This window comes from Plecotus auritus (assembly GCF_963455305.1).
Source record: "Plecotus auritus genome assembly, chromosome: 4".
Lineage (NCBI taxonomy): Eukaryota > Metazoa > Chordata > Mammalia > Chiroptera > Vespertilionidae > Plecotus > Plecotus auritus.
Window position 1 is genome coordinate 31,930,433 of NC_137775.1, and position 21,484 is coordinate 31,951,916.

At 38.0% G+C, this 21,484-nt stretch overlaps 1 protein-coding gene across 5 annotated transcripts in view; it reads left to right on the plus strand.

Moving 5' to 3' along the window:
- The window catches only part of UTRN (utrophin), a 479,531-nt gene that overhangs the window by 360,393 nt on the left and 97,654 nt on the right, over nt 1-21,484 (plus strand). For all 5 annotated transcript variants that reach the window (XM_080663479.1, XM_080663480.1, XM_080663478.1 and 2 more), the window contains one exon: nt 10,243-10,372. In XM_080663479.1, coding sequence (XP_080519605.1) covers nt 10,243-10,372 — 130 coding nt within the window. The remainder of the gene's footprint in view (nt 1-10,242; nt 10,373-21,484) is intronic.

The following is a 21,484-nucleotide window of genomic DNA, read 5'->3' on the forward strand; positions in this document are numbered from 1 at the left end:
TTTTATGATTGTTATAGATATTAAAAGTGTGTTTCTAAAATATTTGTAATTCTTAACAATACTGTTCTTATAATTTGTTAAGGATAAATTAGATGATAAATAAACTTGATTTCATTAGGTATTCATTTCTTAAAAGTATAATTTTAAATTATGAAAATATTATAATATAGATTTTGTCAAAAATATGACCATAATTTTACCACTGTAACACAAGCATTTTCATTTTGCATTATTTCCTTTTTGCATATTCACCTTTCACTCAGTTTTAATAGAGTATATAGGTTTTTTATCCTGTCTTTTTCACTTAGATGTATGCCATGCCTATTTCTTCACATTGCAATGTAGTCATTATTACAATAATTTTTCAAGGTTACATAATGGTCTCTAGTGTAGCCTTACCTAGTGAACCTAAATGTTTTCCAGGTGTTAGGTATTTAAGTTGGTTTCAATTTTTATTAATCATAAATAATGTTACAATGAAAAGTGTTGTGTTTGGAGCTATTTTTTTGTGGATTATTTTCTTAGGATATATTCCCAAAGCTGAAATTCTTGTTTCACATAATATGTACGTAGTAATGGCTCTTGATATATTGCCAACCTAGTTTCCCAAATGATTGAACCAATTTTCTGCCTCCAGCAATGTATGAAAGTGAAGTTTCACTGCGTCCTTGCCTGTGATTTCTCATTTTTTTTGTACCTCTTTCTGGTGAATGTTGTATTTTTTTTTTTGCATTAACATGCTTGTATTTCATATCAATACGGGAATTTAGAGAGCAGGTTTAGGATGTCAGATGTCTGACTCAAATTTCTCTCCCAAAAAGAAGTGGTGAACTGATTAGATGTTTTGATTTAGTTGCACCTAGAAGGATAGGGAAAAAGTGGTCCATTGTTGTTGAACTGGTCAATTGAAGAAATTAGGTATTTATAGCAAATTAGTGTGTATGATGTAATCTGGCTATTTTTACCACCAAAGAGATTTACATTACTATTTTATTCTGGTACAGATTGGTTCACTACATTTATTTGTTGGCTATCTACAAATTGAAAGTTACATAAGAGGTTTGCAATTCAGTTTTATGCTTAACAAACACTTTGGCTTAATTTTGGAGGATCACATAACTCTATTTTTCTCATTAAGAAATAATTTGTCTCTTGGAAGAGTTAAATTCAGTTGTTACTGCTAATGAAGGGTTGGATACTGGCATTGGTCATCCAAACTGTAGATAAAACAGCTAGAACTTTCCTCCAAGTGTAACTGCACAGAGGCTGAGGAGAGAAATTCAGTTTCAGAGAATGATGTTAAGATATTAGATTAGCATGTTTTAATAGCTAGTTATTCTATAGCACTGAATAGTTTTAAAATCTGTTTAAATTCACTGTCTCACCTGTGCAGTTAAGTGGAACCAGAGATTTTGTTACTTACATGCAGAAAAGTTATGGGCAAACCCAAGGACTCATGATAGGTAAGGGTGTACCTACATGGTACCTACTGAGCTATAACACAAGGATTTGGGTTGCAAATTTCTATCTGGTTTTACTACACTGCAAAAAAATATTTAAATGTCTCTTTATTCTTTTATACACAAACTAGAAATTCGTGCGAGAGTGGGCCTTCCTTCCCCTAGCTCCTGGCACCAGCTTCCCTCCCAGCCCCGGCTGGCACCCGGGACCAGGGCTTCCCTCCCAGCACCGGCTTCGTTCAGAAGGTCGTCCAGAAGGACATCCAGTCTAGTTAGCATATTACACTTTTATTATTATAGATTATTAGTCTGATGTAGGAGACATGTCTGCACAAAGGCCAGGATAGGTATGTGTGCTGAATGCTCAGAAAAGCAGATGCCACGCGTTGTAGAAGCATAGAGGAAGGAGCTGGGTCCCTGAAGGTCAGAAAGGATGACCCTAGTGGATTTCTTTGACTTTGACCAGTGAGCATGGCTAAGAAAGCACACAGATATTGTGTCCTGAGAAATAACCTCTTCTGTAAAGAGCTATAAGGAGATGACTACTTCTCTGCTCTCCTGCTCAGAGTTATTTCATGCTGATTTCTTCTGTAGGTCAGCTTTATTTGAGCTGCTCCCATTCCCCAGTTTTCTTCCTTTTTCCCATTTTTTATTTCAAGTCAGTTTACTTATTTCTTCAATCATTCACCCAACAGATAGATGCATTTAGTGTTGCAATCTAAATAATGAGAAGGAGCCAGCCATTGGAGATTTGACGCAAGAGTGTTCAGAATTGAAAAGGCCATGAGCAGGAAATACTTGGCATATTCTAGGAATGGAATTAAAAACTCCGAGGCTGGAAATTAGGGTGTGCTGGTAGTTGAGGTTGGAGAGCAAAGAATGTCCAGATCTCTGTTGGAAGTTTAGAATTTGTCCTAAGTGCACCAGGAAACCATTGGCGTGTTTTAGGCAGGAGAACAAAAGGATCTGATTTATCTATCATTTTAATATCTAGAAAACGTTAAGAAAAGGGCATCCCAATGGATTTTGGCACTTAATATAAAGACAGTTTGGGTGATGGCTTTAGATTAAATAAAGAAGAGGAGACAGGTGTAATTTAAACAAGAGAGAATGACACCTGCATATTCACACTTGGGTATGGCAGGTTGCCAGTTTAGGGTGGCAGAGGATGGCACCGATTTCCCTCCTTGGTCCAGGTGCCCCCAGACCCTGCTTTCACATTGAGAAGCTTGCAGGATCCTGTCCATTTCAGTGCTGACAGGAGTAACTGATGTGTGATGGCCATTTGCTGGGCTGATACCATGTTCATGGTGAAAACAAGGAGCTGCTGATGGACTTGTGAGACTTTCTGACTTAAGCCACAGCAGTCCCTTCTTTATACCTTCTTATCCCTTAATCCCTGCTCTTCCCACTAAATTGTGGCAGGTGGGAGAAATGTCCCCAGGCCTTCAGGCACTTAGAGGTGAATGAGGAGTGATTTTCTCTGCTGTTTGGCAAGTGATAGGAACCAAAGAGCACCCTGAGTTTGAAAGGGACAGAGAAGTGGCCAGAAAGGTGGGCTCTGCTAAAGCTTGGGCTCATAGAAAATCATCGCGAAGGAAAACTGATTTTTAGTAGTTACCTTCTGGTCTTTGAATCAGGTCTTCATTAAGCTGACATCCCAGGGCTTCCTTTGGTTTGCATGAGCATGCGGAAGTTACTTATAGCAGGGAGAACAATGAGACACTAGATTACCTCACCTCTATTTTGTTTACTTGAATTGCTTCCCCCCTTACTACCTTTAATCTAATTCCAATTTCTTTTTCATTTGCAGTTCACATATTTCTTTAACAGGTAGCTTGCAACCCCCTCCGCCTCCCGCCCTCACCTGTATATTTCCCCAGTGCCCTATTTATACCCTTCTCAAAGGTTTGTGGCACTTTCTATATCCTCACTAGCATTACTTTTTCCTCTTTAGTATAAATTCCTTGAGAGTTAGGATCATGCCTTACTAATTGCTGTCTTCTCTTGTGCCTGGCATGTTTCCTTACAGATTATATGAATTATTTTGACATTTTTATTTTGGTGGAAATCTTTGTTGGAAAATTCTGTTATGCTCTCATGCCACCTTAGAAAGGGAGAGAAGTTGAATATTTTCTTACGGCCGTGGGACAATCATGGTGCTCTCCATTTATTATTCTTGACTACATTCCCTTATATGAAACTTTTAAATATAGTTTACATTTAATTTTTAGGAATTGTTTTGTCTCTTTCTCCTTGTTAAACTGATTCTAGTCTGCTGCTTATAGACAAAGCTTCATTTTACATGTATTTGTCTGCAGGAGGCTTGAGGCTCTTTCCACGTAGGTACTAGAAATGGAAAATACATAAGCTTTGTGACAAGTTGCCACACACAGCACTTTTAGGTCAATGGCCAATACTTGAGTCCACAAGGGAGCTAGATGTCAGCTGTATGGAGATCGTTCTTCAAATACCGCTGTCTTTGAGATGCCTTTGTGACTCCATATATGAAATATTAGTGACCCCCACACCTGTGCTAACCTCCTCTTTCCCTCTGATTCTGGGTGGTAGATTGCTACAATAAGGAACCATGCTTCTCAGTACCTAGCCCCCTGTGCAGAGGATTGCTGCTGTTCCCCTCAAGAGAGTCAGAATAACAATGGGATGTGGTGGAAATGATGTGCGAATTCCAGAACAGCACTGACTTATATGGTAACCTTTAGCCACATGTGACCATTTGTCCTTAAATGAAATCAATTACAATTAGGTAAAATTTAAAGTTTAGTTTCTCAGTTGTACTAGTCATATTTCAAGTTCAAAATAGCACAGGCAACTAGTGGTTACCATGTTGGACAGCATAGTTTTAAAACATATCTATCACTGCAGAAGGTTTCATTGGGCAGAGCTGTTCCAGAGCCTGTCCATAGAGATCTTGCAGCTTTCACTCTGCCCTTTGGGAACACTAGTTACCGTGCTTTAAAGAAGCCCAAATCCCGCCTATTGGGCAATTTGAGAACAGGTAGAGGAAACTGAGCTGCTCCAGCCAGACATGTGAGTGAGGCCATCTTGGACTTCCACCTCATTCAAGCCACAGATGACTATAGGCTCCAGCGTAACCTCTGCTGGCACCAGCTGGGTTGCTAGTCAAATTGCCAGCTCATAGAATCATGAAAAATAAATCATTATTGTTTTAAGCCAATAATTTTAGATGGGCTTGATACACAAGAGCAAAAATGGATATAACCTTCAATATAATCACTGCAATCGTTTTGAAAATATTTGAAACTATGCCTTATGCAGTTACATCATGATTAGGATGTGGTAAAAAGGGGGCAGATGGAATGAGATCATACCACTATTTTTTTTAGTAAGATCAGTTCCTTGTTTATCTAGGGAGAGAAATGAATATTTGCTATTAATAAAATAATGGCCAACAGCAAACTGAAATACTTAGTGCTTATTAGCTGACAGGTGATAGGAGAAAACTAACTTTGTTTCTGAAAATTATTCACCAATAATTTGCAAAGTAGATAGTCCAAAAAATCCAAAGCTACCTGGAATTCAATAGTTATTCCAATTTAAGATAATAAGTTTTGGGAACTTTGGGATATTTTGCTTGGCCACATTTTGTGATTCTACATAGTATTTAATTCTGAAAGCATTCCTTCTTTATTCATTATTTCCCAAGTACATATTCAGTAATATCCTATATAATAAAAGCTAATATGCAAATTAACCAAATGGCGGGACAACTGGTCACTATGACGCACACTGACCACAAGGGGGCAGACTCTCAATGCAGGAGCTGCCCCCTGGTGGTCAGTGCGCTCCCATAGGAGGAGCATTGCTCAACCAGAAGCCAGGCTCATGGCTGGTGAGCGCCTAAGCCAGCAGATGGACATCCCCCGAGGGGTTCTGGACTGCAAGAGGACACAGGCTGGGCTGAGGGGACCCCCCAACCCCAGTGCATGAATGTCGTGCACCGGGCCTCTAAAATATATATATGTACACACACACACACACACACACACACATATCTAGGTAGGAATTGAGAAGAACTTCAAATGATTGAAACGTGAGCCTTACTCTGGAAGAACTGACACTATATTAGGATGAGTTCTGTTAGGAATACAGAATGCTCTGGAAACACTAACATATGGGATGGAAACACTCTAAACATATTGAACGAGTTATTACTTTGCAGGTGAGTGGGCATAAGGTTAGAAAATAAATAAATTATCTACAGCACTTATTCAGAGAAAGAACAGAATTAAAATGTACAGCACAGTGGCTTTTAGTATATGTCCAGAGTCACATGACCATATCACAATCTAGTTTTAGAACATTTTCATTATTCCAAAAAGAAGCCCTTTACCTGTGACCAGTGATTCCTCCATATCCCCTCCTATCTCCCAGTCCTAAGTAACCACTAATATACTTTTTGTCTCTACATACTTACTTAACTGTTTCCACATTTTATAATGGGCATTTATGTCTGTTTTTTTTCACTTAGCATGACGTTTTCAAGATTCATCCATGTTGTAGCATGTATTAGTATTTCATTTTTATTGCTGAATAAGATTTCAGTATATGGATATACAACATTTTATTCACCCATTCACCAATTGATGGATATTTAGGTTGTGTCCACAGTTTGGCTATTATGAATAATATTGCTGTGAACATTCATGTACAAGTTTTTAGTGGACATATACTTTCAGTTCTCTTGGGCATATACCCTAGGATTGGTATTGCTGGGTCTTCTGGTAACTCTATGTTTAACATTTTAAGGAATTACCACACTGTTTTTCAAAGTGGCTGTACCATTTCATCATTCCACCTGCAGCATATGAGGGTTCCAACTTCTTCACATCCTCGCCAGTACTTGTTATTATCTGAAAACAGAACTGTTTTGAATGAAAATATAAAGTCATTAAAATAGGAAAAATTCCAATTAGAATATGTTATACTCACTTAAGACAGCCCATATATGTCACGTGATATCAGGACCTACAGCTGAATGCCACTTTGTAGCTCTGTATACAAAACAACTCTGTTGGAGCCTAATTATCTTATCATTAATGTTCACCAGGTGCTTAGGAGATTCTGTTTTTTTTTTTTCATGTCTAATTGAGAGGTAAAGGATGGTGAAGTGATTGTATGTGTAATGCTATTGAAAGTTAAGCCCATTTCTGACATGCAATTAAATATAATGGAAATAGAACAAACTGAATCATAAAATTAAATTTGCAAATAGAGTATGCACAGGTATTATTAAATGTATGCTGTCCTCTCGGACATTTGGCTATTGAGTTGGCATTGGTGCTCCGACCCCACATTTTTCCTTACCTGGCATGGTTCCCACACTTGCCTCTTCTACTTCCATACCTTGGCATATCAATGGAGTTCATGAGACAGTCCCTGACAACAGCCTGTGAAGAGCAGATTGTTTTATGAAGTGCTGGAGTTTAAAGTTGTCAGGAAGGGAATTGGGTTCTCCAGTGCTGTGCAGCTTTCTCTGACTCAGATTTGTTTTTCACAAATCCAGAAGACCTGAGAATTATAGTATAAAATCTAAGATGCAAGTCTGACAGCCACTCCCCCGCCCCTTGTCCAGCTCCTCAGTGGCTTCCCAGCGCCCACCTCTCCAAACTCAGCTATTGCTGCTCTATCTGTAGTAAATATTTGTCATTCCCTGAATGCTCACTGTCACACTCTCTTATTCTTCTGCTAGTGTCTAGGTTCCTCTGTTGGGAGTACCCTTGTCTCTCTGCATGACTCAATATAGGTACCACCTTCGCCAGGAAGCATTTCAGAGCCACCTAAGCTCTGCTAGGTCCCAAGGCATCAATGTGGGTGCCTTTTTCACTGCGGTGGACAAAACAGAAAAGGTCCTTAGCCTTGTGGAGATTACATTTTATCTGAAAAAGACAGAAAACAAACAGTAAACATAACTAAATACCTGCCTTGCAGAGTACGAGATGATAGGTGTAAGAAATACACCAATGGTGCAGCATAGTGATGGCGATGGGACAGGTAGTGGAAAGGTGGAATGCTCCATTAAATAAGGTGGGTGGGGAGCCTTGCTGAGAACACCTCATGGGATGAAGGATCTGCCGTGTGGATATCTTGGGAAGAGCTTCCCAGGCAGAGCCAACTGCCAGCCAGTGAAATGATCCACGGTGAGAGCATCTGAGTGAAATTGATAAAATTCCAGCCATCAAGGAAGTTGAGCAGTTTTCCCCAGTATCTTTTCTGTAGACAAATATATTTTTCCATTTGGATTTTTGAAATTCTAAGGAGTCTGAAGACAAATCTCTTTTTGCCACCTCCCCTCCTTACACTCCTACCCAATGCACACTTTGAGGACTAGTGCTATTCTAGAGCTCCCAGTCAGAACTTCTGTGCTCCTCAGTGTGTGAGTCATATCTTCTTTCTCCACCATAAGATCTGGATTCATCCTCTGTGGAATATATGCCCCATAATCACTCCCCCTGGACCAGTCCTGCTTTTGTTTTCCTTCTCTGCGTCACATTCCTTTATGTTCTGGCTTCTCTTAGCTTTTCACTTCCTTCCATATCATCACCCAGTTGGTGTTTCCTGGGTTTTCATTTGTGCCAACTCTCTAAATACTGTCCGTGAATCCTTCATCCTATTTGATAAACCAGAGCGAGGTGTTCTTCTAGCTTCTTCTAGCAGCTTGTGTTCAGCGGGTGCATTCCTGGTCCTGCCCTTTCAAAAAGAAGGAATCTAGTGAAGCCTTTGAACACCATTTAAAAACCTTTGCTGTTCCCACACGTAATGGTTAGGATTGGGTTTGGGAGATAAGTACTCTTGGCCACTAAAATTTTTAGAGACACTTCTGCCACATTTCTGAGTGTTTTTCACTGCTATCTTTTAGGGAGCATGTTTTCTCATGTCCTCATTTTATATTTCCAGATGATTTTGGAAGCAAGCACTAGGGCTATTTTCATTCATCTGGAGCTTCTTGATCCTAATAGTAATCTATGTTAAAGGAATAATTGACTAAAGACCTATAAATGTGTGTATGTGTGTGTGTGTGTGTGTGTGTGTGTGTGTAGATAGATAGATAATTAGACAGATAGATATGTATATATTTATTTCTGGATCACAAATATATTTTCTCCTTTTTTTGTGTGTCTCCTTTATTTATGTATATCAGAAATTTTAAATGTCTGAAAATCATCTTGTTTTCTTAGAGTGTCACACCTTGGGACTTCCTCGCAACCTGTACTTCTTAACTAGAGATGGTGGAGGTTTTGTTGCTTTTCCCCCAACATAGTTATTTTATGCTCATGGGTGATAATTGATCTGGAATTGATTGCCTAGTGCTTGCTTCATGGTCAGTCTTTGCTTATATAAATAATAGGAAGGACACATGTTACCTATGGATTTTAGAGAAAGTTTTATTTCATTTTATATCATGTACATTATTACTGTGTCTAAATTGTGAGTTACTGTTCACTTTTATTCTTTTAGTTTACATTTCTAATCAAAGTCATAATTGTACATAATTTAAAAGTCAAAAATACTGACAATACTTATCACAGAAAAACAACATCTGTCACTCCATCTCGGCCTCCCCTCCCCAGCTCTTCTTAGCCCTCCCCACCTGTGATGGTCTTTTTAACTTCATTACCAGTGTTTTCTGGTGTTTCACTCCAGTTTTTTTACATCAGATGAATATTCTGGCATCTCTAGATTTTTACTTTTTATTTGCTGTGGAAAATGAGGATTTAGCCTGGAAATACCTCATTGTCCCAACATAGTTATGTCAAATGCTATGTTGTGGTCAGAAGGAAAGACTACTGATTCTAAAATACTATTAGAGTGTAATATTTTAGAAAGTGAAAAAACGAATTTTCATAATGTGTTGACAAGGAACTTCATTTAAAGCAAAATATTAGAGGCAGAGGGTGTTTATGTGCGTAATTTAAGAGGATAACAATACTAACAATAATTTTGACTTAGCTATAATATTAAAATAGCACATAAGAAAATCTTCACTTGTTCCTATCTTGCAATAGTCATGGGCTGAGTTTTATTGTTTTTAAATTTTAGTCAATTAGAGTTTTAGTCACCAAGCATTTTATAGGAGCAGGGTGAAAGTTGAACCCTACCTAAAAGAATAAAAGTACTGAAGACAGACTTTTCTGAGAATCATAGATTTGCATGAAAAACTTTATGGGGGAAAATTGTAATTGCCTCAGCATGAGAAATGGGACATATTTTAAGATAATTGGAGACTGTCTTTTATGTGTTCTCTGGTTTAGTTTTGATTTTGTGTACTTTAATTTGTTTCAATCTCTTAATTTGGTTCTTAATATATCCTAAAGAATGTAAACACTTCTGAGAATCTCATTACTACTTGTGAAATTGCCTTCTTCTGTACCACTGGGTATAATATTTTGTCAGTCTTATTAGAAAAAAGTGTTTTAGAACAGGCTATTATATTTTAGCAATATGACCTAAAAGTACATTTTGTGTAAGCTCAGTAGGCTGTCGCAATTCCTTGTAAAATTGTTTTTTTTGTTTTTGTTTTTGTTTTGCATTTTTAAGTTCTACAGTAATCATCTTTTTGCTTTTATTCATGTGTAATCATTCATATGTGTAAAATTGATATTTTTCACTTCTAACTTTGCTTAAATGCTGGTAATTAGTCATTCCGGTGACAAGTGTAGTGGGAAGTTTAATTTAAGATGTTCCATTACTTGCTGAACACTTTAGTTTACAAATTAAACTTTTGCTTCTCTTTGCAAAGGCACTGAGACGTGAGTTAAAGGAGAAGGAATATTCTGTCCTGAATGCAATAGACCAAGCTCGCGTTTTCCTGGCTGATCAGCCAATTGAGGCCCCTGAGGAACCAAGAAGAAACCTACAATCAAAAACAGGTGAGATTGGTTTCCTTAGTACACCATAAAAACACATTAGAGGAGAACAAATAACCAAAATCAAGTAGGAAATGTCCCTAGAGCAGTGGTTCTCAACCTTTTTAATGCCGCGACCCTTTAATACAATTCCTCATGTTGTCGTGACCCCCAACCATAAAATTATTTTCGTTGCTACTTCATCACTGTAATTTTGCAACTGTTAATGAATCATAATGTAAATATCTGTATTCTCCAATGGTCTTAGGCGACCCTGCTAGCAGTTCTCAACCTGTGGGTCGTGACCCACAGGTTGAGAACCGCTGCTATAGAGCCTAAGACCATCGGAACACACAGATATTTACATTACGATTCATTAACAGTAGCAAAATTACAGTTATGAAGTAGCAACGAAAATAATTTTATGGTTGGGGGTCACCACAACCTGAGGAACTGTATTAAAGGGTCGCAGCATTAGAAAGTTTGAGAACCACTGCCCTAGAGTATGTCAGGGTCTGGCATTATTTCAGGATTGGACATTACATTTTTTCTTCTGGAAATCACTGAATCAAATTTTATCATTTAACAAATGTCTAGCTTCTTAAATTAAAAGATGAAATGACTGTATACCTCAATATTATTTTTTCGAAAGGAAATTAACTTCAGAAAATTTTATTTATTAAAAAGCACATTGGAATGAAAAATAATTTCCTTAAGAAATAAAAATGGACATGTCTTAAATAAAAATGTACATGTCTTATATTTCAACAAATTACATAGTAAATAATTGCAAATAGAAAATGGTATTTAAATACAATAGTACATGTTTGAAATATTTAAAAACTATAGAGATGGTTATAAATTTGTATTTTTCAAGATTACTTTTTAAAATAAGACATTCAAGTGCCTTTCTGTTACAAGCAAATGACAGACTTTATTTAATTTAAAAATAACAACCTGTACTTTTTATGCACTTTGGTTTAAAATGGAAATAGTAACTACCTTACTAGCACATAGCAATAAATCACATACATTTTGGCGCCAGCATATGTCCTTATTATGATATTTCATTGTTGGCAATCAAAGCATTTTGATGCATTTTTTCAAAATAAACACGCCATTCAAAATAGTTCTCACTCACTCCACATAGTGAAAGCAGACCTGAGCGTCGGCCTCCTGCTGTGTCCTTACAGTGCGATTCAAGAGCATTTTTACTTGTTAAGGGAAGTACATTTGGAAAAGGCTCCCTTTGACTGCGGCTGGAACTGGACCAGACATTTGGACAGGTCGCCGTTTTCCCACTCAGCCTTTCTCAGGGAAGTTCTGCTTCGATCTGAATAAATTTCCCAAGGCCATGATTTCCTCGACCCTTTGATATCCAGTTTTATATGTGTGTCTGTGGGACACACGCGCAGCAGCACACGTACTTTCTTTTCTAGAATTAGCTTTTATTTTCTGCTGTGCTAACACTGTCTTCCCAGTCAGCCTACTGGGGACCTAAGTCATTGTCGAGTCTCCACCTTTTGACAGCCCCACAGTCTCAGCCTTGTTATTTCTACCTTTGAAGAATTATTTCCTCTGAGTACTCAGTTACATATGAATCATACACACACATACCATATACATGTGAGTGCATGCACATACAGACATGTACACAGTAGGTGCTTACTGCATAGCTGTTGCATGAATGGATGCCTGAGCTGAGCACTCTTGGGTATGGTAGGAAGTGATTAGGCTCAGGGCAGAGGGATGACCATGCTGGGCAGGACCAGCAGAAGCAGCAGCCCTGTAGCGAGGGCTGTGCATCCGGGAAGTCAGTCAGCCTAGCCTGGGGGTCAAGGGCTGGTGCCTGGAACGGAGGTGAGGAGCTTGTATGTGCTGTCTGGTTCAGATTACAGAGGCCCTGGAAAGTGCAACAGAATATTTCAAGTTAATGCAGCAAGAAAGAAGGTGCTATTGTAGCTGTATTTTTTTTTAAGCTTGGAAGAAAAAAATGAGAAGTTTACTTGTCTTTCCTTATCCAATGTAGAGTCTACCTTAAATCTGCTTTTCTCATCTCCTTGCTTCCCCAGCACTTTGCAGAGAACAGAGGAAGCATTTTTATAATAAGCTACTTCATAGCAGTGAACAAGTGTTATTATGTCACTAGCGCTTCACTTTGCTATAAATTTTCCTCCTCAGCGGTCAGTCATTTTAAGGGGTTAAAAAACACACATTGCTTTTTGAATTCTTATTTTGCTATTACATTCTAGATGTTCCTAAGCCCCATTTTCATATACTCTATTTGATAGGCAAGGAAAAAAATCATATAACTTTATGACTTTTTTTAGTTTTTTTTTCTTTTTACGATTGGCAATTTCCATACTTTCTCCTTTCCTGGTATTATTTTATGTTATTTTATTTTTTGCAATGCTGGCTTATTTTACCCACTGTTAAAAGTAAATGAAAGAAAATTATCCATAATAGATTTTATACTTCTGTTGTTTACCATGACTTCGTGCCACTGTTTTCAGAAATAGAGAGCATTTGAACATTAGTTACCTTGTGTAACACTGTGTAAAGCACTCATTGTTGGAGGGGATGGAGCGGGTTAGAGATCATATCATGGTTAGTTTTTAAAACTTCACCCAAGGGTGAAGATTTTTTCCATTGATTTCTACAGAGAGTGTGAGAGAAAAAGAGATGAAAGGGAGGGAGGAAGGGGAGAGAGAGAGAGAGAAAGAGAAAAATCAAGGTGAGAGAGACTCATTTATTGGTTCCTCCTGCACGCACCACTACCAAGGCTGGGGAACCTGCAACTAAGGTACGTGCCCTTGACTGGGCATGGAACCTGAGACCCTTCAGTTCAAGGGCCAATGCTCTCACCACTAATCCAAACTGGCTAGGGCTCATATTATGATTTTTACCATTCTTTTTAGTAAGCATATGTGTACTGTGCCACATGGGCACACCAAAATGGAATCATCTCTTTATTTGTAAGTAACTATTCCAGAAAAGACTTCTCTCCATGATTTTTCTTTCCCAATGTCTTTTTTCTTCCAACTTCTTTTCTTCATTTTGTTTTATTTTCAATTATAGTGTTATGTGTATATTTATATTTTTTAATGGTAGCCTGTGGAGTTTTGGGTCATGACTGAGTAGCACAGGTATGAGCTGTTCTCAGGCATCTGTTGATTGAAAAATACCATTTAAAAAAAGCAAACTATTTCAACTAAATGATTAGTTTCTGACAAAGAATCTCATCAGGTATGGTTTGCTAGGTATTTTCTCCCCCCCTGCCCCCCCAGTTTTACAGACATATAATTGATATGTAAAGTTGTATAAGTTTAAAGGTATATAACAACACTTAATGCAGTTGAATTTGTTTTTCATTTGATTTTAATCACCTGGATTATGTGTTAAAAGTAGAATGATAAACCTCTCATCATCATTTATATTGTTCTTATGCTTATTTAATATTTTTTTTTATTGATTTCAGAGAGGTGAAGGGAGAGGGAAAGGGATAGAAACATCAATGATGAGAGAAAACAATTGATCCACTGCCTCTCGCATGCCCCCTACTGGGGATCGATTCTGTAACCCAGGCATGTGCCCTGAATGGGAAGCGAAATGTGACCTCTGGGTTCATGAGTCAGTGTTCAACTACTGAGCCACACCAACCAGGCTGTTCTTAAACCACTTTCTTATTCTCCTAACTATCTTAATGAGTTGGGCAGATCTTATAGTATGGCTTCTTTTTAAAAAATAAAAACAGAAGTCCCAAGAAATACTGTGCTGCTGACCAAGATCATCAGCTAAAGTAGGGTAGATCCAGGAACAGCACTAACCCATGTTGGTGACCTTCTTAACCCCCAGGGTTTGCCTGGCTTCTAACTTCTCCCTTCATTTTGATCTCCTCTCACCCTCTGCTCATTGGCCACTGACCTCCTAGCTCCTTAACTTTCAGTGTCAAGAACTTCTTAAACCTGCACAAATGTTTCCTGACTTCTCCCATGTTCTTCCAAACTCTCTTGCTGTTCTCAACCCTAAATTTGAACTCCTTTGAAAACCACACAACTGTATAGTGATGGTAGCTAGCAAGACATCTGTGGGGCCCACCCACAGAAGGCCTTAGCCCATTCCTGACCCCAAACCTCTTGAGTTTATCAGGTAATATTGTGCCTGCTTAATTATTCATTACCTACAGCTCAAGTTAAAAGTCAAATTTGCACAGGGGAGTTAGGACCTTAGGTCTGCATCCCTCTCTCCACACCACATATAGATGCAGGCAGGTGCATATGCCAGCGCAGGTGCACGAGTGCCTGTGCGCACACATTTTATGATTTGAGGTTATGGTATTGGCTACTAAATAAAACTGCTAATGCTTTAACAAGATATTTCACCTCTAATAGTGTTTAGAAAACTGTACAATTCATTGTAGATGTAGGTGTAGGAAAGCGCTTTTACTCTGTTCGGCTTTTGATTTTAAGACAAAAAATTTGCATTATTTTGTTCATAAATTTCCCCTTAGTCTTTGTTAACATGTATTCTTGTTCAGGCTTTGCTATAACTATGACTATTATTTTATTCCAGGCTGTCTGAACATTATTTCTTTTTAGCATGGTGTATTTGATTGGTTTACTTTGCTTCCTTTCAATCGTGGTCAGAATATTACTTTAGTGTGTTCATACTTTTATAGTTGTGTGTAATGTGTATAGTTGTGTATGGGTTTATTTATCCAGAACTTCACATAGTTATATATGGTTGTATGTGTGATTACTGGTTACTAATGATCATCCTTTCAGATAAAATAGTATGTATGGGTTATTGTTTTTCCTCTTTGATCTTTGATAGCTGGCTGCATATATTTAGTAGTAGTTAATACTTTAATTCAGTTAATACCTTAATTAATACTGTTTTAATCATTAAATATTTAACTATTAAATGTTTAATTAATAAATGTGCATGATATTTTAGAAAGCCAATTATTAGGACTACTTTTATCCTATGTAAAATCTCATATATTTTATGGTATAACAAGTAATAAATGACATTTTTCATTCTACTATGTCAGTCCATTTTATGCCAGTATTAGCAAACTGTTGCAAATAAAATGTCATGATCATTAAATGAGTAAAAATATGAAATCAACATAAAGTTTAGTAGAAGTTACATTTATACTGATTCTCAGTATAACTTAAGGTTCCATTAAAAAGATGGCAGTAATTATTTCCTTGCATCTCATTAAATGAGACCAAATGACACATAACTTAAATATTTAGGCTAGTAAAACTAATGGGCATTTTTTCACACTGCATTTTTTGTTTCACTAATAACAGATATATTAATTAGAACCGCATTTATTGTGAATGACAGACACCCTCCTTCTGTAATCATGGGCACATGGGGAATGTATTAACCCCCATAACCAAATTATAGTAAGGGCAAGGGCACAGCTGGCCACAACGACAGGAATGCCACCCAGAAGCCTTCTCTCCATGTCTTTCCTTCTGCCTCTTCCCACGGGTTTTCAGTGTGTTAGTTTTCCTATCACCACCCGCCTCACACCCTCATCCCAGGGAGGGAGAGCCCTGTTTTACATCCAGCACATTCCAGGGCAAGGCTCTGACCTACAACCTGCGGAGTGTGGAGCTCAGGGTCTGGTGGGATTAGCACCCCGCCCCTGTCTGAACATAATGTTAGATGGAGGAAGAATCAATACCCAGAAAGGGAGAGAGAAGAGAGAGATGTTCGTAAACATAGATGTTCACAAGCCAACATTTATCCCATGCTACTGTGTGACAGGCATTGTGCTGACACCTCACCTGCCTTGATTCCTGTAATTATCATAGCAACTCTCTGAGGTGGGAGTACTCTTACCAGCCATTGGATGGATGAGAAAACTGAGTCTTTGATAGGTTTGGAGGATACTGTCACCCATGTGACAGAGCTGAAATACCAACTCAGTCTTGTCACTAAACCTGCTGCTCTTAACCACCATAGAATACTAACTTAATTATTCCAATTATCATAAATGCTTCTAGATATTCAGTAAAAATAAGATTTTATTTTCTATATTTTTCTACTTAAAAATTATACAATAATGAAATTTTTAGCCCTGGCCAGATGGCTCGGTTGGTTGGAGCATCATCCTGTGCACCAAAAGGTTGTGGGTTTGGTTTCTGGTCAGGGCACATGCCTAGGTTGCAGATTCTATCCCAGATCAACGTTTCTCTCTCACATCTCTCTTTCTCTTTCTCTTTCTTTCTCTCTCTTCTTCTTTCTCTAAAATCAATAAAATATATCCTCAGGTAAGAATAAAAATATAAATAAATAATAATTAAATGTTCATAACTCTTTGCCTTGCCCTTTACTGTTGCTTTTTCCTTAATGAAATATCAGGTTGCCTAATAGAATGACATACCAATTTACGTATTTCCTGGCACCAAGGGAAAAGGCATTTAGACAACATTAGACTTTGTCTTTTTAATTTTCACATAAAAACTTGGAAGATTAATTGCTTTCCAGCCTATAGACCAAGACAATAATTTAATTAGCTCCTTAAGTCCAAATTAGATTAGTAAAGTTGTAATGTGTGAAAAAGCACAGAAAAATATAATGTTGCTTTCTTTGCCAGTGTTCTTAACTACAAAGCAGCAATGTGTTTCTTCCCAATTTAAAGTTCTACAATACGTATATGGATATATGTCACGAACCTAGTCTTTAACATAATATAATGAGCCAGCTCAGTAAACCCATTGATTGGGTAAAAATTTCAAAATGTTTGGGCCTGCTAATGAATACCATGGTAATGAAATCAGATTTAAAGAATGAAATCAACATTCTTGATGAAAAATGATATGATAACAAAGGTTGGTTTGATGGATGCAATATTTTATATTAATTGTTCACATCTGTTATGTTCTGTAGTCGTTACAACCATCCATAAATCACATTTGTCTAATAAAAAAGATGGTAATAATTTACATTTATGTATTGTATTGTTATCAACATCTGGGATGTTCTTTTCAGATTTAAACATAAAGAATAGGGGGATAATAATTTCTTTTAATGTTGTGGTATATTTATTTTGTTGTTCCTCTTAAAATGTGGAATCTTCAAGAGTGACTTAGAGGGTTTGCCAAATTAAACTTCTTATTTTGGCAGTTTATAAATATGAGCCATACCTGAAGTTCTTTTATAATAATGGTTAAGCTTGGAAAGAATGGAAAGCTCAGGACTTCTTTTGTAGCTTGATCAATGGACTGATATGTTCCACAAGGAAGCATCCTGGGGAGAGATGGTTGCAATGTAGCAAGAAATAGAAGACTTTTAATCTAAGACTCCTGCCCTTTGGCTCTTGAAGGAGAAAGGGGAAATTTTATTTTTTAAGTCAATAATATTGTACAGAGCTTTGTACATTTATTCAACAAGTACTTATGAATGCCTACCAGGTGCCAGGTGATATTCTAGATCAGTGGTCGGCAAACCCATTAGTCAACAGAGCGGCAAACCGCAGTTTGCTGACCACTGTTCTAGATAGATCCTGAGGATGTAGCAGTGAACAAAACATCCTTGCCTTCTGGGAACTTACCCTCCCAGCTTCTCTCTTCCCTTTCAGCTTCACTCTCCTGTCCCCAATGACCTGCCCCCCTCTATCCAGCATAGATTCCTGACTTGAATAAATTACAAAACTACCATTAGAGTGAGAATATTCAGGGAATACTCAGTTACAGAAAATTGAAAGCTGGATCTTAGGTTGCTTAGCTAGGTCTGTTCCAGGGCCTCTCAGTAGTTCTTGCTCCTTTCTTTAGAGGTTAATCTTTTTTTAAAAAATATATTTTATTGATTTTTTACAGAGAGGAAGGGAGAGGGATATAGAGTTAGAAACATCGATGAGAGAGAATCATCAATCAGCTGCCTCCTGCACACCCCCTACTGGGGATGTGCCCACAACCAAGGTACATGCCCTTGACCAGAATCCAACCTGGGACCCTTCAGTCTGCAGGCTGACGCTCTATCCACGGAGCCAAACAAGTCAGGGCGAGGTTAATCTTAATAGTCTGTTCCTTCTTCCTCAGCTCCATGCTGGGTTGGTTTACTTTGTCCCTCTTAACAGGAACAGTGTAACTTGTAAGTATTTGGCCTCTCTTTTTGCCTTCATTAACTTCTGGTCAGAACTGCTGATGATCTCACTCCATAGTGTGATCTGTAGTCCTATTTCCTCTCCACCCCCTGACACACACACTCCCACCACCACCAATTAATACCTTGCATTTTGGTATTGTGGAAAACGTTCTTTTCTTTGGAGTTTGCTTTTTCCTAAATGCATCTGTTCATATTCACCCACTCTCCCCCACCTCCCCCCGACACACAAACACAGGATTTAAGAAGTCCCTTGGCAGCTGGATGGATCCACATCATTTCTATCATATCCCTGCTGAAAGATTTGGGCTACACATTAGCGGGTTTATGTACTTTGACTAGTCTCTTACTATTGTCATCTTTATAATTTATCAGATGAATGTAATTAGAAGCATGAAAGTAATCAACTAATGGTACTTGATGATGTTCTTGTAATCAGGTTTATTAAGAATTGTTGTCATTTGCCACCATACAGAATAGGCAATGGGCAGGATCCTCTTAAATACTGATTATTTCAAATAAATTAAGTTGATCTTAATCATGTAATCAGAAAAATTTTAAAAAGAATTTATTTCCCATTATTTTAATCAGAAGCATCTTTTGGTCATGGAGAAGAAGAAGGAGAGAAAGAGGAGCAGGGAGAAATAGAGGGGGGTGAGGAAAGAGGGAGTGAGAGAGAGCAAGTCAAGTTGAGTCTCTAGAGAAATGCATTGTTTTTGCCCTTGAATTATTGTTTGCTAATTAACTTGGTTTTCTATGTGAAAATCTCTATAGATGTCTAAACTTCCCAGATTTAATAATATAATAATAAAAGGAATGAAATCAATTAACTCTTTTGAGGCCCTACTGTGGCCAGGCATGTGCCAAAAGCTTTATACTTGTAGATAATAACTGAGGTTCAAAGAGATAAGGGGCCTGTCTAAGATGAAATAACTAGCTAGTATTGGAACTAGCATATGATGTTCTAATCTTTTCTTGTCCAAATTGTCCAGCAGTGAAAAGCTACTCTGGAGAATTATTTTTCTATATTTGAAAATATAGAAAAATATTTTCTGTTTTTCTGTATTTGCTTTCCTTAACATTTTCTTTTCATCTTATGGTGAAATACAACTGTAAGAATATCATGCATGTAAAAAAAAAAAAAACCCAAATAGTACAAACAAGATAGTGAAAATTACCATACTTGAAATACTTTTTAAAGCATTCTCTTTCACAGTATAACATTTTTTTAAAATGCTTTACATGGGTGTGAGGAGGAGAAAAAAAATAAGTAGGAAGGATTTCACTTAAAATTATGAAGTTTCACATTCTCAATAAAGATTAAAGCTAAAAATTCCATTCAACTGAACTCAATTCATTAATTCTATACTGAGGACAACCAATGTCTAGAGGCCTGCAAAACCAAGATGGAAGGAAATGAAAGATGAATGACATAAAGCTTTAATATCTATATAATAAAAAGTCACAATGGAGATAATAGTTGGCAGTACCATAATTGACAAAGAAAATACAATAAATATGGGACATCTTTATTACAAACAACACAGGACTGGCTCTAATAGATTTCTATCATTAGTTCATAAGAGAAATGCATACTTTTGTTTTTTTTTAATTAAAATTTTTTTTTGCATAAACACACAAAGGAAGTTGTTTTTTCCCCCTCTACTATTAAGATTTCTTAAGGCAGCTCTGCCTTTCTTATATAATTGAATTTTAGAGGTAAAAGAGTCTGTAGGTGTAAAATGTTTTCCTAATATGAGAAAACAGGGTTCCCACCTGATACAGCTAGAAAAAGCAGGTCATGAAGCTTGCTTCAGAGTGAAGGTCACGGTGGGGGCAGGGCTGATGACAAATCCTAGTCTCTGCTCCTGGTCCAAGTTGGTTTTTCATCTGTATTACAGTGAGCCATATTATGGTCTTCCTCCTCGAGATATAAAGGAGAGTGTGATGTAAATGCCATCCAACTGATCTGTAAAGTTGAAGGATAAAGATAATTGGGCCAGAGTGCAAATTTCAGGATTGATCATTCCTTTCTCCTCTCTTCTTTTCCTTTTTCTTATTTTTAAATATGTTTTTATTGATTTCAGAGAGGATGGGAGAGGGAGAGAAACATCAATGATGAGAAAGAATCATTGATTGGCTGCCTCCTGCATGACCCCTACTGGGGATCAAGGTGGCAACCCAGGTATGTGCCCTGACTGGAAATCGAACTGTCATGCTCAACCACTGAGCCACTGCAGCTGGGCTCTTTTTTCTTCTTTCTCATCTTCCTTTCTCCTAAAAGATACTCTCCTTTGAATATCTTTGTAACACAATAAAAATTGCTATTTGAAAATATGTAAATTTACAATAAATGTAGTAATAGTTGCAATATACTATATTGTTACTTATATAATCCTAATATATAAAAAGCCAGGGGCCGTCACAACTGAAACAACTGGACGGATGACCGAACAGCAGGCTGCGTGGGGCAACCAGGCCGGCAGAGGGGGCAGTTAGGGATGACCAGGCCAGCAAAGGGGAGCAGTTGGGGGTGACTAGACTGCCGGGGGGGGCAGTTAGGGATTATAAGGTAGGCAGGCAGATGAGCAGTTAGGATCCAGCGGTCCCAGATTGTGAGAAGGGTCCCAGATTGGAGAGGGTGCAGGCTGGGCTGAGGGGATTCCCCCCCCCCCCCCCCCCCGCTCCGTGCAGGAATTTCATGCACTGGGCCTTTAGTACAAATACCTATCTATATAATAGAAAAATATGCTAATTAACTGGGATGCCATAATGGGTCGACTGGACAGGAAGAGGTTATGCATGCAGCGTCAGGGGTGGGGCGGCAGCGGCCGGCCCAACCGGCAGCGGCTGCGGCTGCTGCAGGGCCCAGGGAGCGAGGCAGGGCCGGACCAGCAACTCGAGGGTGGGCTGAGCTGCGTGATTTTGAATTGCGGGCTGGGCTCCTAGTAAGAATATGAATATAGAAATTAAATGCGATTCCATCCTCAAAATTTGGTCTGGTAAATGGGA